General features: G+C 42.4%; 1 protein-coding gene across 1 annotated transcript in view; it reads right to left on the reverse strand.

Moving 5' to 3' along the window:
* LOC137421273 (fibronectin type III and SPRY domain-containing protein 2) overlaps nucleotides 1-23450 on the reverse strand; it is a 204794-nt gene that overhangs the window by 74769 nt on the left and 106575 nt on the right. Inside the window, exon 14 of the mRNA XM_068107170.2 lies at nucleotides 13353-13509. Within this exon, the coding sequence (XP_067963271.2) occupies nucleotides 13353-13509 (157 nt within the window). The remainder of the gene's footprint in view (nucleotides 1-13352; nucleotides 13510-23450) is intronic.

The following is a 23450-nucleotide window of genomic DNA, read 5'->3' on the forward strand; positions in this document are numbered from 1 at the left end:
TGTATTGTTTACTAATTGCACAACATGGATCTAACCAATCACCGGCTGTATTGTTTACTAATTGCACAACAGGATCTAACCAATCACCGGCTGTATTGTTTACTAATTGCACAACATGGATCTAACCAATCACCGGCTGTATTGTTTACTAATTGCACAACAGGATCTAACCAATCACCGGCTGTATTGTTTACTAATTGCACAACATGGATCTAACCAATCACCGGCTGTATTGTTTACTAATTGCACAACATGGATCTAACCAATCACCGGCTGTATTGTTTACTAATTGCACAACAGGATCTAACCAATCACCGGCTGTATTGTTTACTAATTGCACAACATGGATCTAACCAATTCACGGCTGTATTGTTTACTAATTGCACAACATGGATCTAACCAATCACCGGCTGTATTGTTTACTAATTGCACAACATGGATCTAACCAATCACCGGCTGTATTGTTTACTAATTGCACAACATGGATCTAACCAATCATTGGCTGTATTGTTTACTAATTGCACAACAGGATCTAACCAATCACCGGCTGTATTGTTTACTAATTGCACAACAGGATCTAACCAATCACCGGCTGTATTGTTTACTAATTGCACAACAGGATCTAAACAATCACCGGCTGTATTGTTTACTAATTGCACAACAGGATCTAACCAATCACCGGCTGTATTGTTTACTAATTGCACAACATGGATCTAACCAATCACCGGCTGTATTGTTTACTAATTGCACAACATGGATCTAACCAATCATTGGCTGTATTGTTTACTAATTGCACAACAGGATCTAACCAATCACCGGCTGTATTGTTTACTAATTGCACAACAGGATCTAAACAATCACCGGCTGTATTGTTTACTAATTGCACAACAGGATCTAACCAATCACCGGCTGTATTGTTTACTAATTGCACAACATGGATCTAACCAATCACCGGCTGTATTGTTTACTAATTGCACAACATGGATTTAACCAATCATCGGCTGTATTGTTTACTAATTGCACAACAGGATCTAACCAATCACCGGCTGTATTGTTTACTAATTGCACAACAGGATCTAACCAATCACCGGCTGTATTGTTTACTAATTGCACAACAGGATAGCCCGAGGTCCTCACACCTCATTACATGAGAATGCAGTCGACCATCCACATGTTCCAATCATGCCATTCATTTTTTAACCAGTAAAGTATGTTTAGACTGTAAAAAGGAAAGATAAATTGTTAACATTAAAGCGCAAGATATGAAAACAATGTGGAAATGCACTCGATTTGTATGCACAGTTTGAAAGTTTCATCACAATTCGGCCATTAAAGAAGACTCACCTTCTGGCTGAGCAGCTAATGCTCGACTGTTGTTCAAAAACAAATGTGCGTTATTACAACAGTGAGGGGAACTGAGTGTGTGTGCTCAACTCACTGAAACATGAAACGAAATGAGGAACAGACATTTTCACATCATGACTATCAGGAAAATGAGAAAAAGAGAAATCAAAGTTCTAAATTGATGGGAGGCAAATGCCAAAACTTCCCACATTTGAAGGGTCGAGCAGAGGGATAAGTGTATACATCGATAAGCAGCAACATAACATGTTGACAAAGTACTCCCACTCCAAAAACAAAACAACATTTTACTCCACACAAAAAAGTTGGGGAAATTCCACATTCAGAGGGATGTTATTTCTCTTTGTTGTTTTTGAAAAGCTGTTTTGTTGAGATTTAAAGCAAAAATAATAATATATATATATAAATATACGATGTTATTCAAAAAGAAGTGTGCACTTTCAAAAGTTTATTTTACAAAAACTACTCAAGTTAAAATCCATGTTTCATGTGATGGAAAGAAAATCTCTTAAAGTATTGTTTTAATCTCTTTTTGTTTTTATCTTCTGTTAATCTGTCCCCTCCACAGCAGGCAACGGGTTTTGTAATCACTTCTGTGTGTCTGTCTGTCTGTCTGTGTGTGTGTGTGTGTCTGTCTTTGTGTGTGTCTGTGTGTGTCTGTCTGTCTGTGTGTGTGTGTGTGTGTGTGTGTGTGTCTGTGTGTGTGTGTGTGTGTGTGTGTGTGTGTGTGTGTGTGTGTGTGTATCTGTCTGTCTTTGTGTGTGTCTGTGTGTGTGTGTGTGTGTGTGTCTGTGTGTGTGTGTGTGTGTGTGTGTGTGTGTATCTGTCTGTCTTTGTGTGTGTCTGTGTGTGTGTGTGTGTTTGTGTGTGTATCTGTCTGTCTTTGTGTGTGTCTGTGTGTGTGTGTGTGTGTGTGTGTGTGTCTGTCTTTGTGTGTGTCTGTGTGTGTCTGTCTGTGTGTGTGTGTGTGTGTGTGTGTGTGTGTATCTGTCTGTCTTTGTGTGTGTCTGTGTGTGTGTGTATGTGTGTCTGTGTGTGTATCTGTCTGTCTTTGTGTGTGTCTGTGTGTGTGTGTGTGTGTCTGTCTGTCTTTGTGTGTGTCTGTGTGTGTGTGTGTGTGTGTGTGTGTCTGTGTGTGTGTGTGTGTGTGTGTGTGTGTGTGTATCTGTCTGTCTTTGTGTGTGTCTGTGTGTGTGTGTGTGTTTGTGTGTGTATCTGTCTGTCTTTGTGTGTGTCTATGTGTGTGTGTGTGTGTGTGTGTGTGTGTGTGTGTTTGTGTGCGTGTCTGCCTGTCTGTCTGTCTGTGTGTGTGTCTGTCTGGCCCATAACTCTTCTACCATTTGAGTTTTGTCATCAACTTTTCACCAAAGCTTTATTATGAAAATATGGAGAAGGGAAATTCATAATTTGGTCAAAAGATCAAAGTTCAGCATCACATAAAATCGTCAATTTTCATCTGATTGACCTGAAGTTTTAAGAATTTGCATATTGGATCACTGAATTGGTTCACCAATCAAAAGCTAGAAGCTGCTTATTTTTAGATCTAAAGCTCAAAGGTCAAGGCTGCATAAAATCATCAATTTTTATTTTGTATTTAAATTTTTTTTTCATTATTTTGAGCATATGGAAGAAGAAGACGTCTGAATACAAATGGACGCGGACAGGCTTTGCATTTTCAGATGCTTTCGACTTTTTTCTTGTAATCTTTGTCTTTTCTTTTAATCATTGATTTTTTGGGGTTCCAGGGGGCCAGGGGGTTAAAAATGGCAGCAAGCAGGAGAAAGCTTTCCACGTTCAGGAATTTGCTAAGACAAATTCAGTGACAAGTGTGCAGCAACATTTTTGGACAAATTTTGAATACAACCCGCCAACCAGGAAGTCCATCTTCAAGTGTTACAAACAGTTTTAAGGCACAGGCTGTACAAACATTGAGAGCGGTACAAACATTGAGAGTGGTACAAACATTGAGAGCGGTACAAACATTGAGAGTGGTACAAACATTGAGACTGGTACAAACATTGAGAGTGGTACAAACATTGAGAGTGGTACAAACATTGAGAGTGGTACAAACATTGAGACTGGTACAAACATTGAGACTGGTACAAACATTGAGACTGGTACAAACATTGAGACTGGTACAAACATTGAGACTGGTACAAACATTGAGACTGGTACAAACATTGAGAGTGGTACAAACATTGAGAGTGGTACAAACATTGAGACTGGTACAAACATTGAGAGTGGTACAAACATTGAGAGTGGTACAAACATTGAGACTGGTACAAACATTGAGAGTGGTACAAACATTGAGAGTGGTACAAACATTGAGACTGGTACAAACATTGAGAGTGGTACAAACATTGAGAGTGGTACAAACATTGAGACTGGTACAAACATTGAGAGTGGTACAAACATTGAGAGTGGTACAAACATTGAGAGCGGTACAAACATTGAGAGTGGTACAAACATTGAGAGTGTTACAAACATTGAGACTGGTACAAACATTGAGAGTGGTACAAACATTGAGAGTGGTACAAACATTGAGAGTGGTACAAACATTGAGAGTGGTACAAACATTGAGACTGGTACAAACATTGAGAGTGGTACAAACATTGAGAGTGGTACAAACATTGAGAGTGGTACAAACATTGAGAGTGGTACAAACATTGAGAGCGGTACAAACATTGAGAGTGGTACAAACATTGAGAGTGGTACAAACATTGAGAGTGGTACAAACATTGAGAGTGGTACAAACATTGAGAGTGGTACAAACATTGAGAGTGGTACAAACATTGAGAGTGGTACAAACATTGAGAGTGGTACAAACATTGAGAGTGGTACAAACATTGAGAGTGGTACAAACATTGAGAGTGGTACAAACATTGAGAGTGGTACAAACATTGAGAGTGGTACAAACATTGAGAGTGGTACAAACATTGAGAGTGGTACAAACATTGAGAGCGGTACAAACATTGAGACTGGTACAAACATTGAGAGTGGTACAAACATTGAGAGTGTTACAAACATTGAGACTGGTACAAACATTGAGAGTGGTACAAACATTGAGACTGGTACAAACATTGAGAGTGGTACAAACATTGAGAGTGGTACAAACATTGAGAGTGTTACAAACATTGAGACTGGTACAAACATTGAGAGTGGTACAAACATTGAGAGGGGTACAAACATTGAGACTGGTACAAACATTGAGAGTGGTACAAACGTTGAGAGTGGTACAAACATTGAGAGTGTTACAAACATTGAGACTGGTACAAACATTGAGACTGGTACAAACATTGAGAGCGGTACAAACATTGAGACTGGTACAAACATTGAGACTGGTACAAACATTGAGACTGGTACAAACATTGACACTGGTACAAACATTGAGACTGGTACAAACATTGAGACTGGTACAAACATTGAGACTGGTACAAACATTGAGACTGGTACAAACATTGAGACTGGTACAAACATTGACACTGGTACAAACATTGAGACTGGTACAAACATTGAGACTGGTACAAACATTGAGACTGGTACAAACATTGAGACTGGTACAAACATTGAGACTGGTACAAACATTGAGACTGGTACAAACATTGAGACTGGTACAAACATTGAGACTGGTACAAACATTGACACTGGTACAAACATTGAGACTGGTACAAACATTGAGACTGGTACAAACATTGAGACTGGTACAAACATTGACACTGGTACAAACATTGAGACTGGTACAAACATTGAGACTGGTACAAACATTCAGAGTGGTACAAACATTGAGAGTGGTACAAACATTGAGAGCGGTACAAACATTGAGACTGGTACAAACATTGAGACTGGTACAAACATTGAGACTGGTACAAACATTGACACTGGTACAAACATTGAGACTGGTACAAACATTGAGACTGGTACAAACATTGAGACTGGTACAAACATTGAGACTGGTACAAACATTGAGACTGGTACAAACATTGAGACTGGTACAAACATTGAGAGTGGTACAAACATTGAGAGTGGTACAAACATTGAGAGTGGTACAAACATTGAGAGTGGTACAAACATTGAGAGCGGTACAAACATTGAGACTGGTACAAACATTGAGACTGGTACAAACATTGAGACTGGTACAAACATTGAGACTGGTACAAACATTGAGAGTGGTACAAACATTGAGACTGGTACAAACATTGAGAGTGGTACAAACATTGAGAGTGGTACAAACATTGAGAGTGGTACAAACATTGAGAGTGGTACAAACATTGAGAGTGGTACAAACATTGAGAGTGGTACAAACATTGAGAGTGGTACAAACATTGAGACTGGTACAAACATTGAGAGTGGTACAAACATTGAGACTGGTACAAACATTGAGAGTGGTACAAACATTGAGAGTGGTACAAACATTGAGACTGGTACAAACATTGAGAGTGGTACAAACATTGAGACTGGTACAAACATTGAGAGTGGTACAAACATTGAGACTGGTACAAACATTGAGAGTGGTACAAACATTGAGACTGGTACAAACATTGAGAGTGGTACAAACATTGAGACTGGTACAAACATTGAGAGTGGTACAAACATTGAGAGTGGTACAAACATTGAGAGTGGTACAAACATTGAGAGCGGTACAAACATTGAGAGTGGTACAAACATTGAGAGTGGTACAAACATTGAGAGCGGTACAAACATTGAGAGTGGTACAAACGTTGAGACTGGTACAAACATTGAGAGTGGTACAAACATTGAGAGTGGTACAAACATTGAGACTGGTACAAACGTTGAGACTGGTACAAACATTGAGAGTGGTACAAACATTGAGAGTGGTACAAACATTGAGAGCGGTACAAACATTGAGAGTGGTACAAACATTGAGACTGGTACAAACATTGAGACTGGTACAAACATTGAGAGTGGTACAAACATTGAGAGTGGTACAAACATTGAGAGCGGTACAAACATTGAGACTGGTACAAACATTGAGACTGGCACAAACATTGAGACTGGTACAAACATTGAGACTGGTACAAACATTGAGACTGGTACAAACATTGAGACTGGTACAAACATTGAGACTGGTACAAACATTGAGAGTGGTACAAACATTGAGAGTGGTACAAACATTGAGACTGGTACAAACATTGAGACTGGTACAAACATTGAGACTGGTACAAACATTGAGACTGGTACAAACATTGAGACTGGTACAAACATTGAGACTGGTACAAACATTGAGACTGGTACAAACATTGAGACTGGTACAAACGCTGAGAATCTTCGAGGATAGATGATGCAATGAAGAAGAATGACAATATCAATTGTCCGGAGGAATCATTTTGCTGGCTGCTGAATCTATTGTAAGATGACCCGGATCAACCTACGATGAGGAGAAATGTTCTCCAACAATAATTGTACATGGCGCTGTGATTCGATGCAAGTGCGTCATTTCAATTGGATGTTGGAGATGTGGGCGTGGTTTCACAGACCAATCGGCTGTTTAGACGCACACAACTAAACGGTTGTTTATCTCTCTCTTCGTAAATTGCCTTTTAGACGTGCGATTAGCTGTGCGTGTACAAATATGTTTTTGTCAGTGTTTAAGGGTTAGGCGTGTTCGCAAGATGCTGGCTCAACGCCTCGCGTACATTCAGCCGAGAGTTTCTGTCCACCTTCATCAGGTATATGAGGTTCTGTCACAGCTTGGTATACTTGCCCATAGATGTAGTATTAAGGACATTATAGGCCAAGTAACCTAAGAGTAAGGCAACGTTGGGCTCAGTAATATATAAAAAAGTGGGGAAAAAGAAAACCCACTATTGTGGGAACAAAAGCGGAACCTCGACAAAAGTTTATCTGAGGAAAGTAACGAACACTGCAACATTTTGACAGCTGTACAGTTCCGTACATCATTTTTTGTTTTAAATATAACACAAAGCACTAACAAAAGACTTTTCTTGTATTGTGTTGTTGAATCAGACATTGTACAATGTACATGTTATATGATTTTTATGCAACAAGTGCTTTAATCTTTGCTTCATAGTTTATTACTTTTTTAAAAAATAAGAGGCAGTGCTGTAAATAGAAAAGACAAAATTATCTTTGTATTATAACCACAACTGTATTTATACAGTTTATAATAAGTACAACGGCACTCGGTAGAGCGCACACCTCCGCCAGGCTGAACAGTTTACGTTTTGTATCCCACTGATAGGCCAGATCTGGATTCGGACCTGAACCAAAATGGAATCGGCTTCTTCTTGTCTTCTAACCAACTCGTCCACCAAGTTTATTCATAAGTCGTCCATAACGTTTTTAAATATCATGTTATATATCACTTTTCACCCGATCTCTCAATGGTGAAGAATCACTTATTAATTAAATAATTCTTGTATCCGAATCCATATTCAGATTTTCAGCAAAATCCAAACGATTAGTCCTTTTCACACACACAACCTGTCCACCAAGTGTTGTCTGAATCCGTCCACAACTTTTTGAGATATCCTGCTATGTATCGTTTTTGGTCATATCACTCAATGGTGAAGAATCACTTAAAAAATTATACTAGCCGGATCCGGATCTTCACCAAAATTAAATCGATTCTTTGTCACACACACAACCTGTCCACGAAGTTTCGTCCAAATCCATCCATAACCTTTTGATATATTCTGTTATTTGTTGGTTTTTGGCCTTATCTCCCAATGGTGAAGAATCACTTTAAAAATTAAATAATTCTCATATCCGAATCCATATTCAGATCTTCACCAAAATCGAATCGAATCGTCCTTGTCAGACACCCAACCGGTCCACCTAGTTTCGTCCAAATCCGTCCACAACTTTTTGAGATATCCTGCTATGTATCGTTTTTGGCCCTATCTCCTAATGTTGAAGAATCACTTAAAAAATTAAATAATTCTCATATCCGAATCCATATTCAGACCTTCACCAAGATCGAATCGAATCGTCCTTGTCACACGCACAACCTGTCCACAAAGTTTCGTCCAAATCCGTCCACAACTTTTTGAGATATCCTGCTATGTATCGTTTTTGGCCCTATCTCCTAATGTTGAAGAATCACTTAAAAAATTAAATAATTCTCATATCCGAATCCATATTCAGACCTTCACCAAGATCGAATCGAATCGTCCTTGTCAGACCCCCAACCTCTCCACCAAGTTTCGTCCAAATCCGTCCACAACTTTTTGAGATATCCTGCTATGTATTCTTTTTGGCCCTATCTCCCAATGGTGAAGAATCACTTAAAAAATTCTAGTAGCCGGATCCGGATCTACACCAAAATCGAATCATTTCGTCCTTGTCACACGTGCTACCTCTCTGCCAAATTTCGTCCGAATCCGTCCACAACTTTTTGATATATCCTGTTATTTGTTGGTTTTTGGCCTTATCTCCCAATGGTGAAGAATCACTTATTAATTAAATAATTCTCATATCCGAATCCATATTCAGATCTTCACCAAAATCGAATCGAATCGTCTTTGTCAGACACCCAACCGGTCCACCTAGTTTCGTCCAAATCCGTCCACAACCTTTTGAGATATCCTGCTATGTATCATTTTTGGCCCTATCTCCTAATGGTGAAGAATCACTTTAAAAATTCTAGTAGCCGGATCCGGATCTACACCAAAATTGAATCATTTCGTCCTTGTCACACGTGCTGTCTCTCTGCCAAATTTCGTCCGAATCCGTCCACAACGTTTTGAGATATCTTGTTCACAAACGGACAAACAGACAAACAAATAGACAGCACTTTGGTCACGGAGGTAGTAATAGTAATATTAATAACTAGAGAGTTCATAGAACATGATACGTCACGCATTGTTGAGGTATATACTTAAAATTATATATTTTTGTTTGACTGCCAGGCAGACAAACTAAAAATATTATCTTACTCCTCTCTGCACATGTACGATCAGGACGAATTTCGAGCCAAAGTACGGTAAAACGGCAAACTTGTCTTCCTATTCATGTTCCAAATTGGTGTAGAATATTCTAGAATATTCTAGAATATTCTAGAATATTCTAGATACATAATATTCTAGATAAAGAAGTTGTTGGTCGATCATAAACTGACGATCATATCTTATTATAATAGAGCAACGTATATGGTTATGTCGCTTTGTTTGTCGCTATGCTTATATGCGACGAACACGTCTTCTTCTTCTTCTTCAAAAAAATTTACACGCTCTTAATTACGTTTAGACTGCTGAAACCCCTCAGACCTTTGACGACCCTTTAATTTCCCCAAGACCCTTAAGACCACCAAGACCCCTGAAGACCCAAATCACCCTTGAAGACCCCAAATCACCCTTGAAGACCCCAAATCACCCTTGAAGACCCCAAAGACCCGAAAGACCCAAAACATCCCGAAGACCCAAAAGACCCGGAAGACCCAAAACACCCCGAAGACCCAAAAAGACCCAAAGACCCTTAAAGACCAAAAATAACCAAAAGACCCTCAAGACCCAAAAGCCCCTGAAGACCCCGAAGACACAAAAGACACCGAAGACCCTTAAGACCCAAAAGCCTCTGAAGACACCAAAGACCCAAAAGACCCTGAAGACCCAAAATACCTCAAATACCCAAAATACCCTTAAAGGCCAAGAGGATCCAAAAGACCCTGAAGACCCAAATGGCCCTGAAGACCCAAAACACCATGAAGACCCAAAAGACACCGAAATGGTCAAAGATGCCTACCCCTCTGAAACGACGTGTGGTGAGGCGCGCGCAGTGTGCCGAGTCACACTAGTATGTATAATAAAGCAGGACTGTCTGTCTGTCTGTCCGTCCCCGAACTACTCCGTCAGTTTTGGGGCTAGCCCCGCCAAACTTTCTGTTGAACCTTTTGGGATCCCGGTGGGTGTCCTTAGGTGAGTGGGAGGTTTCATAAATTTCTCAATACAATTATGATTTTGAGCACCTTTTGGGGTCCCTGCATGTGTCCTAAAGAGTGAAACCATTTTGTTTTTGAGATTTTGGGCTCCCACCTGTGCGTCGCACGGTTACCTCTCTAATAAACTGATCAGACAAGAACCGATGACTTAACCCCACTTTTTGTTTCGCATGCGCGAGTTAATAATAATAATAATGGATGTCCATACTTGAGATAGAACTTTGGGGAGTATCACAACAACTCGAGAAACGTTTCAAGGCTAGAACCAATCTGAACGGATCACAACTTCAACGCAGGATAATGTAATTTGCTCAGAGTGTCGGCGATAAAGACACCGTGGGATCTTCAACGTCCACCAACGTTGGACAGTTTGTGAATAGTTGGCTTACGGGTCCTTGGTCTTAACATTCTATACAGGGCAATATATAGCATTGCCCTGTGTACGAAACAACAGGGTGGCCGTATATAGGTAGGTCAGGATTTGAAACCTGGAGAGACAGCTCAATAAGGCCTAAGCTATCCACCAGGTCTATTTAACGAGAAGTTGTTTATTTTTTAACTTTGGTTAATTTTTTAACCTAAACTTTTTAAAAGTTAATTTTTAACTTTGGTTAATAATAATTAACCTTGTTTTAAAAAGTTCTTTATATACTACCTTTCATAAATATATCTCAAGGTGCTCTACAATAAAATATCAGGTACTGTAAAAGAAAGGATAAAAAAGAATAAAAGACAGATAAGGCATTCCAAAGGAATTTGTTTTTTTAGAAATTCCAGAGAAAAAAATAAGCCAAAGTCAACAGAACATGAGAGAAGAGTGAAAATGTCCAGAGGATCGGGTGGGGATCGATAATCAGAAAAAACACAGGAATTTACATCAAATATTTATTCTATTCAATTTGAAGTATCATCATTTTTTTTTACCAAAAAAGTTTTTCATTCACCATTTATTGAGAGCCTTTCACATTCTGACAAATTAGGAAATGTGCACTTTGATGCAAACCTGTGAGCTCTTGAGAAACACTGACCAGGAAAAAACACAGTGCTGTGTAAATTAAATTGCAACTGGAAAATCATTTGTGTTGAGTAAGAATTTGTTATGAGAGAAAAATCAAAACAACGTGAATACTAAATAAAGGGACATGCATTTTGCAATCTTAAGTCTTCAACATTTAAATGTTGCGTGTTCAACATGTAAGTGGAGGGTGTTCAATATGTAAGTGTAAAGTGTTCAACATGTAAGTGTAGGGTGTTCAATATGTAAGTGTAAAGTGTTCAACATGTAAGTGTAAAGTGTTCAACATGTAAGTGTAGGGTGTTCAACATGTAAGTGTAAAGTGTTCAACATGTAAGTGTGGAGTGTTCAACATGTAAGTGTAGAGTGTTCGACATGTACGTGTAGCGTGTTCAACGTGTGAGTGTACAATGTTCAACATGTGAGGGTAGGTGTGTTCAACATGTGAGTGTGGAGTGTTCAACATGTAAGTGTGGAGTGTTCAACATGTAAGTGTAGAGTGTTCAACATGTAAGTGTGGAGTGTTCAACATGCAAGTGTAGAGTGTTCAACATGCAAGTGTAGAGTGTTCAACATGTAAGTGTGGAGTGTTCAACATGCAAGTGTAGAGTGTTCGACATGTAAGTGTAGAGTGTTCAACATGTAAGTGTGGAGTGTTCAACATGTAAGTGTAGAGTGTTCAACATGTAAGTGTGGAGTGTTCAACATGCAAGTGTAGAGTGTTCAACATGTAAGTGTAAAGTGTTCAACATGTAAGTGTAGGGTGTTCAACATGTAAGTGTAAAGTGTTCAACATGTAAGTGTAGAGTGTTCGACATGCAAGTGTAGAGTGTTCAACATGCAAGTGTAGAGTGTTCAACATGTAAGTGTAAAGTGTTCAACATGTAAGTGTAGGGTGTTCAACATGTAAGTGTAAAGTGTTCAACATGTAAGTGTAGGGTGTTCAACATGTAAGTGTAAAGTGTTCAACATGTAAGTGTAGGGTGTTCAACATGTAAGTGTAAAGTGTTCAACATGTAAGTGTGGAGTGTTCAACATGTAAGTGTAGAGTGTTCGACATGTACGTGTAGCGTGTTCAACGTGTGAGTGTACAATGTTCAACATGTGAGGGTAGGTGTGTTCAACATGTGAGTGTGGAGTGTTCAACATGTAAGTGTGGAGTGTTCAACATGTAAGTGTAGAGTGTTCAACATGTAAGTGTGGAGTGTTCAACATGCAAGTGTAGAGTGTTCAACATGCAAGTGTAGAGTGTTCAACATGTAAGTGTGGAGTGTTCAACATGCAAGTGTAGAGTGTTCGACATGCAAGTGTAGAGTGTTCAACATGTAAGTGTGGAGTGTTCAACATGCAAGTGTAGAGTGTTCAACATGCAAGTGTAGAGTGTTCAACATGTAAGTGTGGAGTGTTCAACATGCAAGTGTAGAGTGTTCAACATGTAAGTGTGGAGTGTTCAACATGTAAGTGTGGAGTGTTCAACATGTAAGTGTAGAGTGTTCGACATGCAAGTGTAGAGTGTTCAACATGCAAGTGTAGAGTGTTCAACATGCAAGTGTAGAGTGTTCAACATGTAAGCATAGAGTGTTCAACGTGTAAGTGTAGAGTGTTCAACATGTAAGTGTAAAGTGTTCAACATGTAAGCATACAGTGTTCAACATGTAAGTGTAGTGTTCGACATGTACGTGTAGCGTGTTCAACAAACAACAGAGTTTCTATACAATTTGTAAACTTGAAATTGCAAAATGCATGTTTTACGACACATGTCAGGTTTCTGGCCTATATAAAGCAAACAGCATCACTCTTGGAAAAAGAGGCCTTCTTAACTTGGAAAAAACTTGTGCCATTTGAACAGTTCATTGCAACATGAGAAATTGGACTGTGTAAGCCAAAGCTTTGGTAGAGAGGAAGAGAATGGAGGATTGAGAGGGAGAGAGAAAGAATGAGAGACAGGTGAAGAGAGGAGTCTGAGTCTGTTCAAATAAGTTTCTGTGATGGTGGAGAAAGGCCTGTACAGATGTCTATCGAGCCAACTCCCTGAAGACCAAAAGCTGGTGCATATACCTTCAGGTGGGGTAGGCAGTGGGAATATATGACCTGGCCAGAATCTGCATCACTAAAACAGATCTTTTGGCCTGGGTAATCCAACAAAATTCCAATCCTCAGCGGAAGCACCGTGAGATAGATCGTTGCACTGCAACCCAAATGCAGGAACTGGATCCTAACGAAGCAGGATGAGATGTGGGAAGTTAATGCCAATCTGACATTTGAAAAGTCACATCAGTGGACGCAAGCGGTTTCATGTCCATAAATGAAATGAATGTATGTACTATTGTTTCCGAGGAATGGGAAGCGTGCGTAGAGAAATGCAAATCATACATTGCTATTACAATATTACATGCTACTCTCTGACTTATTGAATGGCACAATTTCAGATTATGGTTTGTTGTAGTTTCAAAAGTCAATAGACTTTGTAATCATGAAAGACACAGTGCGTTTTTGAAGTGGCAGAGGTGTGTGCTATCCCTCTCCAACTCTTTATTCCTATGAGCATCGTTGGCTGCAGGTGCAGTAAATGCAATGTGAAGTGTGATGCACATAGGTGCAGCAGACTGGCCAGGTCGTCGGTATGATGACGGCTGCCCGTGATGTCCAAAAGTGGCCTAAATTTGTGCCACCACTGGTAAGTGATGCGGAGTATGGTACGATGCGAGTGTTTGGGAATATAAACGATAAGAGGAGAAAAGAATGAAGATTTAATCCCAGTCCTCAAACTGCTCCATTGCAAAAGTTCATGTAACATGATGATTGTGGGAATTTCATCCCGTCATACAAATCACGCAAAGAAAATTCCCATAAAGATGGTGTCGACGTGAACGCTCCCATTCTATTTTGCGCTCCAAATACATCATGCTTTGCGACAACAAAAGTGATCCCTTAAAATAAATTTGGTTAGGACCATAGGACATACGGGATGGCTGAATATGCTTCTCTTTCCTCCCACGAATGAGGACTTCTACTTTTCCATGAAGGGAAAAGCGATAACATGAGTGAAACTAGTCCACCTGTCCCATATCTTAACTCCCTCCCCCATACACCTCTTCCACCGTTTCCCACATCCTATTCAACCTCCATTACCAACATATTACAAGATACCAGAGATAGAGGTAAAAGCACTGTATACCGCTATTACATCCACTACTACTGCCCCAATTATTTCACACCTTCTTATATGATCTGCTGGGGAAAGTTTTTGGGCCTGGTCTCTCTCGAACAAGCTAGCCAACCAAGCCTGACGTTAGACTAGAGCTGATTTGGGCAGGAATTTGTAAAAAAAAAATCAGGATACTGGGAATAGCTCAAATTCTTTCCAACATACATTGTGGGATATGTTAATGTCCACCAAGTAATGCTATTAGACGGGATATCCAGCTTAACATCCATTGGAGGGATGCAATGCCCTGCCTTGTTTTCCTAAATTGGAGATGCATTCGTACTCTGGCATTTTTTTTTTTAGTGATTTGTACAACTGGATCAAATTATCATCATGTTACATGAAGGGAATGTACACGGTGAGCCAGAAATATGGTCATTCGTGTGAAGGAAATAAAAAATTGTATTTCAAAATAAATTCATTCATGAAATTGAAGTACATAACATGCCATTTTTATTTTTTACTGATTTAGTTTTATGTTTTGCAGGCAGAACACTTGACTAACCATGTGGAACTGGTCGGGGGAAGAACGCGGTTTCGCTATCAAAGCTTTTTACAAGAATAATGATAGTGCAACTGCTGCACAACGTAAATTCAAACTCATTTCAATGTTCAACATCCTGGAAATGTGCCGTCTGTTCGTGCTATCAAGTTATGGGTTCAGAAGTTTGAGAGGACCTGTTCAACTTTAAAAGAGAAACCGCCGGGAGCACCCAAATCAGGAAGAACGGCACAAAACATTGAGCGTGTAAGGGAGTCAGTTTTGAGATGTCCGCATCGCTCCAGCCGAAAGCATGCATCGGCCTTAAGAATTTCTCACATGTCACGACGCCGCATATTGCACAAGCATTTAAACTTTTATCCCTATAAAATTCAAACTGTCCTAGAATTAAGCCAAGATGATGTGATTGCCAAGATAATTAAGCCCAGGAAAACATCAGACGTGAAATCAATGATATTGACGTGGCCATGTTGCAGAACGTCATGAATAATTGGCGTCCAAGATTGGAGGAATGTGTTGGACAAAATGGTGCGCATCTCCTAGATGTTCTTTTCCACAAATAAATGGCATGTTATGTACTTCACTTTCTTGTAAGAATTTGTTTTGAAATGCAACTTTTTATTACCTTTACACAAGTGTTAAAAATAACCATATTTCTGGCTCACCCTGTATATGATGATACCAATGCCTTGAAAAGTTCAAGGATGTTCTTCAGGTCTGGTGAGCAATCCACTTCTTCTGGGTCTAGGTGGGCACCGTGTTGGTCAAATATGAACACATAATTGAATTTTTGCCTTTTTGATACCGCACTTGTGATTGTTGAATCGTAGGTTAAACCTGGCAGCCATTCCCATGAGGTAGTGAAGACTTCGGTAATGTTCTGGCTCTCGTTTTTCCATTGACGGCGACATCAGCTGTGATGCCAATGGCACCTGGACACTGCTGGAGAATTTCGTCCATCTTGGCCTGGAAGACATCTTGGGACATATGTACGTCCAAATGGCATTCACTATAAGCAGTAGTGACCACATTGAGATTTGAAGGTCATGATCAGCTTTCACTGGATGGTTGAGCTTCATTGACCAGGACTCATTGTTAGCAAACAGCTTGGAAGGGACCGTTGAACCTGCAAAATTATGTGTTGGCTCTTCAAGTAGGGAAGTATGGTGGGGGCACCTCTTGGTTGCTCGATTCAAATCTTTTGTGTCAGGCATATTCACAGTTTACCGTTTGCTTTCCGTACGTAGGTGAGACTGATGACCCAGTCTGTAGGTTTGTTGACCCTCCGTATGATGCCCTGTCTCAGCATTGTGTCGAGACATGTGTGTGTATACAGTCACGTGAAAAAGTAAGTACACCCCATGTAGAGTTTTGACTTTTTCAACATATTTCAACATACAGCTATTTGATCTTTATTTCAACAATATTGACAGATAAAGGTGATATAATATAACAAATATCATGAAACATTTACATTTTGTAGTCCATTGTATAATTTAAATAAACATAAATGCAAATTTCGCATGTGGAAAAAGTAAGTACACCCCTACATTTATCACTACTTCAAATCCGAAAATTAGAATCAGGTGCACCAGCTCAGGTGCAAATGATTAGAACATCGTTAGAGAGGATCTTGGAGGAACCTGTCTTATTTAAACCTCAGACATTTAGTTTGGTTTGCTCTTTGTTGTTGAAGTGTGTGGTGTCACCATGCCTATATCAAAAGAGCTCTCTGAGGCCTTCAGAAAAAAGGTTATAGATGCCTACGAGTCTGGGAAGGGATTTAAAAAGATCTCCAAACAATTTGAAATCAATCATTCGACTGTCCGGAAGATCATATACAAGTGGAGAAGATTCCAAAGAACTGCCAACTTGTTCAGGTCAGGCCGCCCCAGTAAGTTCAGCCCGAGAGCAGACCGCAAGATGCTGAAAGAAGTCTCTGAGAACCCCCAGAATGTCATCATGGGACCTACAGGTAGCTCTTGCCACTGTTGATGTCAAAGTACACGAGTCTACCATGAGAAAGAGGCTGAACAAATTTGATCTACATTGGAGGTGTGCCAGGAGGAAACCTTTGCTGTCCAGAAAGAACATCAGGGCAAGACTAAAGTTTGCCAATGATCACCGAGGCAAAGCCCGCCACTTCTGGAACAATGTGCTCTGGACAGATGAGTCAAAGGTAGAGCTATTTGGCCACAGTACCAGAAGACATGTTTGGCAAAAACCAAAGACAGCATTTCACCACAAGAACCTGATACCAACTGTAAAGCATGGTGGTGGAAATATTGTGGTTTGGGGCAGCTTTGCTGCATCACGGCCTGGGCAGCTCACCATAATATAATCCACCATGAATTCTTCATTTTACCAGAGGGTGCTTGAGGATAATGTGAGGCCATCTGTCGGAAAGTTGAAGCTCAACCGAAGGTGGACCTTGCAACATGACAATGACCCTAAACATACCAGTAAATCCACCAAGGAATGGCTGAAAAGAAAGAAATGGAGGGTTCTGGAATGGCCAAGTCAAAGCCCGGATCTAAATCCCATCGAGATGTTGTGGGGGGATTTGAAACGAGCTGTGCATGCAAGAAACCCCTCAAACATCGCACAGCTGAAATAATTCTGCATGGAGGAGTGGGCAAATATTTCTCCCAGTCGATGTCAGAGACTGGTAGACAGTTATAAGAAACGCCTACTTGAGGTTGTTTCTGCCAAAGGGGGCAATACCATCGATTAGAGCCAAGGGTGTACTTACTTTTTCCACATGCGAAATTTGCATTTTATGTTTATTTAAATTATACAATGGACTACAAAATGTAAATGTTTCATGATATTTGTTATATTATAGCACCTTTATCTATCAATATTGTTGAAATAAAGATCAAATAGCTGTATGTTGAAATATGTTGAAAAAGTCAAAACTTTACATGGGGTGTACTTACTTTTTCACATGACTGTATATATATATATTGTTGCAGACGCGGTTTTAGATGTTATTTTACCGAGCGGTTGGTATTACCGCGTCCGAACAGTTACCCCCTGATTAGAACCCGATTCCACCCGACGTTGACCAGATCGCACCGCAGATATTCAATCGGGAAACCTCTAAAGCGACCGAAAGAGAATGAAAAGAGAAGAAGACAGAGTACGGAGGAAGAACAGATTTATTATACACACACAAGCAATGGATGGAAGAAGCAGTCACACAGCGAATCGTTAACTTACACTATTCATTTTACTTAATCCCAAGACAACGAGTAGGACAGACGACGTTCACACTTACTCGGGGGATATTGCAGGCAGGTAGGGCTTGAGGTGGATTGCTGGAGAGGGAGGCAAGGTCGGAGGCAGCAGCTCTCAATTCCTCGTGGTTTTTGGCGGGAAAACCCTTCGTCGCGTATCCGCTGCCGATGCTGTAGACGTCACGCGCTGGCTCGGGCACACCTGCTCCTCTCCTTCTGGTGGAGCCGTCTCCCTCCTTTCAGCGCGTCTCTCCAAAGCTGGTTTCCTTTCCGAGTACCTCTCCTCTTTGGCTTGGAGCGTTTCGCATCTCACCGCTCCTCTTGGTGCCGCCTCTTCGCTCATCTCCCAGGTCATCTGGTGAAGCAGTCCCTTACAGTCGCTTTTATACCTCGGGGCGGAATCAAGCCGCCGGCTGCGAGGGCACGCCTACCGGGTCGCTCACCGCGGTGCTGATTGGCCATGCGACCCTCTGGCTCACTCCTCCCCTCTATGACAAGGTGGAGACACGCCTTTCTTCTCCGAGATTAGCACATGGGCAATGGCGGCTTGCGGGATTGAACACAACTCGCACCCTTTTGAAAGGAACTTTGGAGAGCGGAGATGATTTGGGGAAATTGCAAGGGCCTACGCTTATTTTGTTTGATACAATGCAAAGTCAATCTAGTGGGAAACACATATTTAGCCTACATAGAATAAGGAAATACACTATTTAAAAAGATATATCGTGGCCTACGTGTAAGTTTCATGGAATTAACTAGGAGGACGGCTGCGACCATTATTTACATTACGAGGATGTTACACATAACAAAACCATACTTTTTACATTCGTTACACTTCCTCCAAAATTGTTACACTTCTCAAAAAACCGTTACACTTCTCAAAACCGTTACACTGCACCCTCCTTTCTTCAGGCCCTGTACTCGGGCCTACAAAACTTTAACTTAGTGTGACACGTAGGTGTAATTCCCTCTACAATTAACCTGACCCTGAGTGTGACAATCTTAAAACACAAATAAGTATGTCCCCCTATTGCATTGCACCCTGTCTAACAGACTCAAGCCCACAGCTAACCGAATTACGGAATTATTCTCAAACTATACATTTACGGTGGGGAGCATTATTTACAATGACGTGATTTCTTATTTAGAACGCAACCCAGGACCTGTGTTTTTTTTTTTGTTTTTTTTTCTTTTTAGGGAACAAGAAAAAGAAATTCCTGTTGGGAGGGAGGAGACAGCACGCATTGCATCGATGCACCAGTACCAATACCACCAAAGCACCCAAAGCACCACAAGCACCACAAAGCACCAAAAGCACCACAAAGCACCAAAAAGCACCACTCGGTGCACAGTCACCATGGTTCTTAATAAACACAACAAAACAACTGGTGGTGGTCTTCTCTTTCTCTGCTGGGCCGATGTTCTTCCCGACGTCTTCTGGCTTCATGCGGCCTACTTGGAAATATAAAAAAAACACAACTTGTGTTCGTTTTTATTTAGGGCCTCAGGGGCCAACTAAGGGTGGTCCACCTGTTTGGCATAGGTGCCACCTTACCGAGGTCCGCAAGCAAGATTCCCTGGCCACTATGGCCGGTCTCCAACAGAGGTGCCCTGCCCCAGAACCTGGGGTCCATCAAGTGGTACTTGGCCGCAGAACAGCGGTCCATAAAGTGGTACATCAACGCAATGCATGCTGGTTCTGGGAATCTCGTGCGCACAATGGCCACCTCACGCACGCTCCCCTTGGCACCCAATGGCGCACAGGTCATGTGGGAGACAAAATAGACAATTGAGCGAGGGGTAAGGTCACAAGGGTACACATCAATAAGGCAATGCAAGGCGAAATGCGTACGGAGGGCGAAGTGAGAAAGCTCGTCCCTACCGTACGTCACCCCCCTGTCACCTACACTACCCTTGCCCTTACCCCATATTTACAAAATCTACCCATTTACAAATTCGTCACTACTGTCACGTCTTCCCCATATTTCTCCTATACCAAATTCGTCTCCACAATCCCACTATCCAAAATTTGCCATCACCCAATTCGTCATCAATCCTCATAAGGAGGGAGAGATGGAATTACGCACAATGTCACACCCACGTCATGATGCGTCTCACAATCCAAACATTTGCATCATAAAAAATAATCAAAACATGGCATGGTGTGGAGTACCTGTCACCTCAGGTGAGTGGATGCAGATGGTGCGAGGAGATCCTTCTTCCTAACTATCCTCTAAATGACTTTAACACACTTTACACTACCCGGGGTCTCTCCCTGCCAATCCATTGGCCAACTTACACTATGGGTTCTAAAAACCAATTCCCATTGACCAAACTGTGGTGCTTCTCAATTTGGGGTCTCACTCCCCCGATTCATCTCCCGGTGCCCTCGCACAATTTCTGGGCTGCGACGTGTAGCTCTCCCAGCAGGTCTACCCACCTGCACACCTCCACCACTGCAGTTGCCACCCGAGCTTACCTAGCTCCTCACCCTAACCTAACTAACTGGGGAAGACCCCTCCTGGTTCTGTCACCCCTTGGTGCCCTCTGGCACTGGGCTACCCAGGTCCATCCTCCGGATCCTCGGGCCCCATCCACAACAACTACTACCGGCTCCCAGAGCCCACCTGCGGCCTCACCTGGCCGACATCCTCACAGTGGTGGAGTGCCCAAACCAACTACACACACTAACAGGCTACACGCCCAGCCATTCCCACAACACTAATGCACCCATCCAAAGACCATTCTTTCACCCGCACCACAGATGCCAATATCCAACCACAATTTACCTGTACCCTCTACCTAACACTTACACTACCCGCCCTGGGTATCCCTGATGGGGGTCCACTCTTCCCCCATTCACACCTTCGCACCATCCACTGCACTCCACAATTTCCACCATACTCACTCCACGACAATCCATTCCAATACTCCATTTATTCCACACAGCCACATACACCTGTTGTTGCACACCTGTGCCCTCACACCTGGTGCCACCTGCACCCTCCTTTCTTCCTGGACCATTTGGTCATCACAATACACAATCACCATCACTCCCTCATACACTGCTCCACACACCTGTTCAATCTCACCTGTTCAATCTCACCTGTTCAATCTTCAAACACACGGCATCATCTCAGCTAACTACTCCCCTCTGAAACTTGCGCTTCCCAGTCGCCCCTTTAACTATTGCGCTCCCACGTCATTATCATCCACACTAAACTACCTGCGTCCCCACTACAGGTATCAGTCACTAACTAAACTTAACGTTACCTAATGTCATCTTCGCTAGATCCCTACACACGATATATCCTAACCCACCCGGGCTAGTTTTCACTGCCATCAACCCCATAATCTATTGCGCATTTGCCCCACTCTGTGAGGGATGACAGAGTTGCCATCCCACCACATGGGGGCGTTCCCACTATCAATTTGGCACACCAAATTTCAGCCAATTCAAAAATTTTCCATTTACTGCCAATTCTACCCATCATCTGCCAATCATTACTGCCAATCATAAAATTTTGCCTTTTTCTAATTTCGGGGCCAAAACACTATCCTCATCACCCGTCTACTTATTACATCCTCTCGGTGCGCCAATTCACGTCTACAGCCCGGCTTCGTACAGCCGAGCAATGAACGCGGGTCGTTTTGTGCCAGCGGCTGGATACGTCCCGCATTCGGGGCAGGGACGGGGGCTTACCCGGGCCGAGATCCCATGCACCACCTCGGCGTGGAGCCATCCAATGTCCCGATCTCGACCTGCCGGCATGTCTCAATAGAAAGTGGTCGCCATGACGACCCTTCCTATCGGGCTGCCCGCTCCGCCTAGTGGAGCCCGGACGCGGCCGTTCCAAGCGAGGCACAGCGTGGATCGCGTACGGCGGTTCTTTCGAAACCGCCGTGGTTCGGATCCCCGCTGGTCCTCGCGGCACGCGAAGCTGCCCGACGCGCACCGAGGGCCCGATTCGGCTATAAGTGGTTCTAACCTCCAACACGGTTACCGTCGATGCTTCACCTGCATGCTTACATGCATACGCTACCCCTTTCTTGCTCATACCTCCAGCCGTTCCCATGCTCCTCGTACCTTTCCTTACACACCCAGGTACACTCATTCCACTCACAGACTTGGTCACACACCTGACCACCGAACACCTTGGCACACATTCGTCGCTCGCACACCTCACCAACACACCTCTTCGCGCCCCTTCCTCGGTCACCTCCTCTGTGACCATCACAGGTGTGCTCTCACTCGCACACCCAACCACGTGCCTCACTACCAATTCCAGCGTGCATTCCCACTCACGCTCTACCATTCCAGGTGTGCATCCTTCCATTCCAGGTGTACATCCTCGCTCACCTGTCACATCTAACTCACGCTCCGTGCCGCTCTCACTACTCTCACCTCCACTCTTGACAACGCACTCACCCTTACTCTCGACAGCACACTCTTTCCTCATGCACCCGTCCGTTACACACCTTTCTCGCGCACACTCTCCCGTTACATCCTCTGTAACCCTCACCACAGGTGTGCATTTTCTCGTTACATCCTCTGTAACACTCACCACAGGTGTACACTCTCTCGTTACTTCCTCTGTAACACTCACCACACCGCGCTTCCATGTACCCCCTCGCACACGCGCTTCGACCAACTCACTCTTGACGGCACACTCACTCCTCGGCGTGCACTTTTTCCTCACACACCCCATGGTCGGACATTCTCGCACACCTCTTTTTTCGCACACCAGACCTGTCGCACACTTCACCAACGGCCTTTCACGAACACCCGGGTCTAAATCAACCCCCAAGCCGACTGAAGCTTTCCTCACATCATATACATTGCTACTCACCTCCGTACCTCGTCTCCGCACCTCCTTTGCCACCTGCAAACTCTTTATTTGGTTAGTGAGCATCACATTATGAGTTGAGCACCGACCTTGCACATATTCCATCACCTCCTCCTGGATTTCTCTTTTAGTTTCTGTCCGTCCCTTCTTAATTTCACTCACCTCTTCTTCCACTTCCTCTAATTTTCGCTTCACCTCTTTTATTCCCCGGTGCGTCTCCTCCAGTTCGTCCTCTAAGGCTACCGTGACCGTCTCTATGTGCATCCTCACCTGCCGGTCCTTTGTCTCCATTATCTCTGTCACCTCGTCCACCCTCATTGTCAGTTCCTCACGTACCATCTGACATTACCTCTGTGTCGC

Source organism: Myxine glutinosa, chromosome 2 (assembly GCF_964187855.1).
Source record: "Myxine glutinosa chromosome 2, kmMyxGlut1.1, whole genome shotgun sequence".
Classification (NCBI taxonomy): Eukaryota; Metazoa; Chordata; class Myxini; order Myxiniformes; family Myxinidae; genus Myxine; species Myxine glutinosa.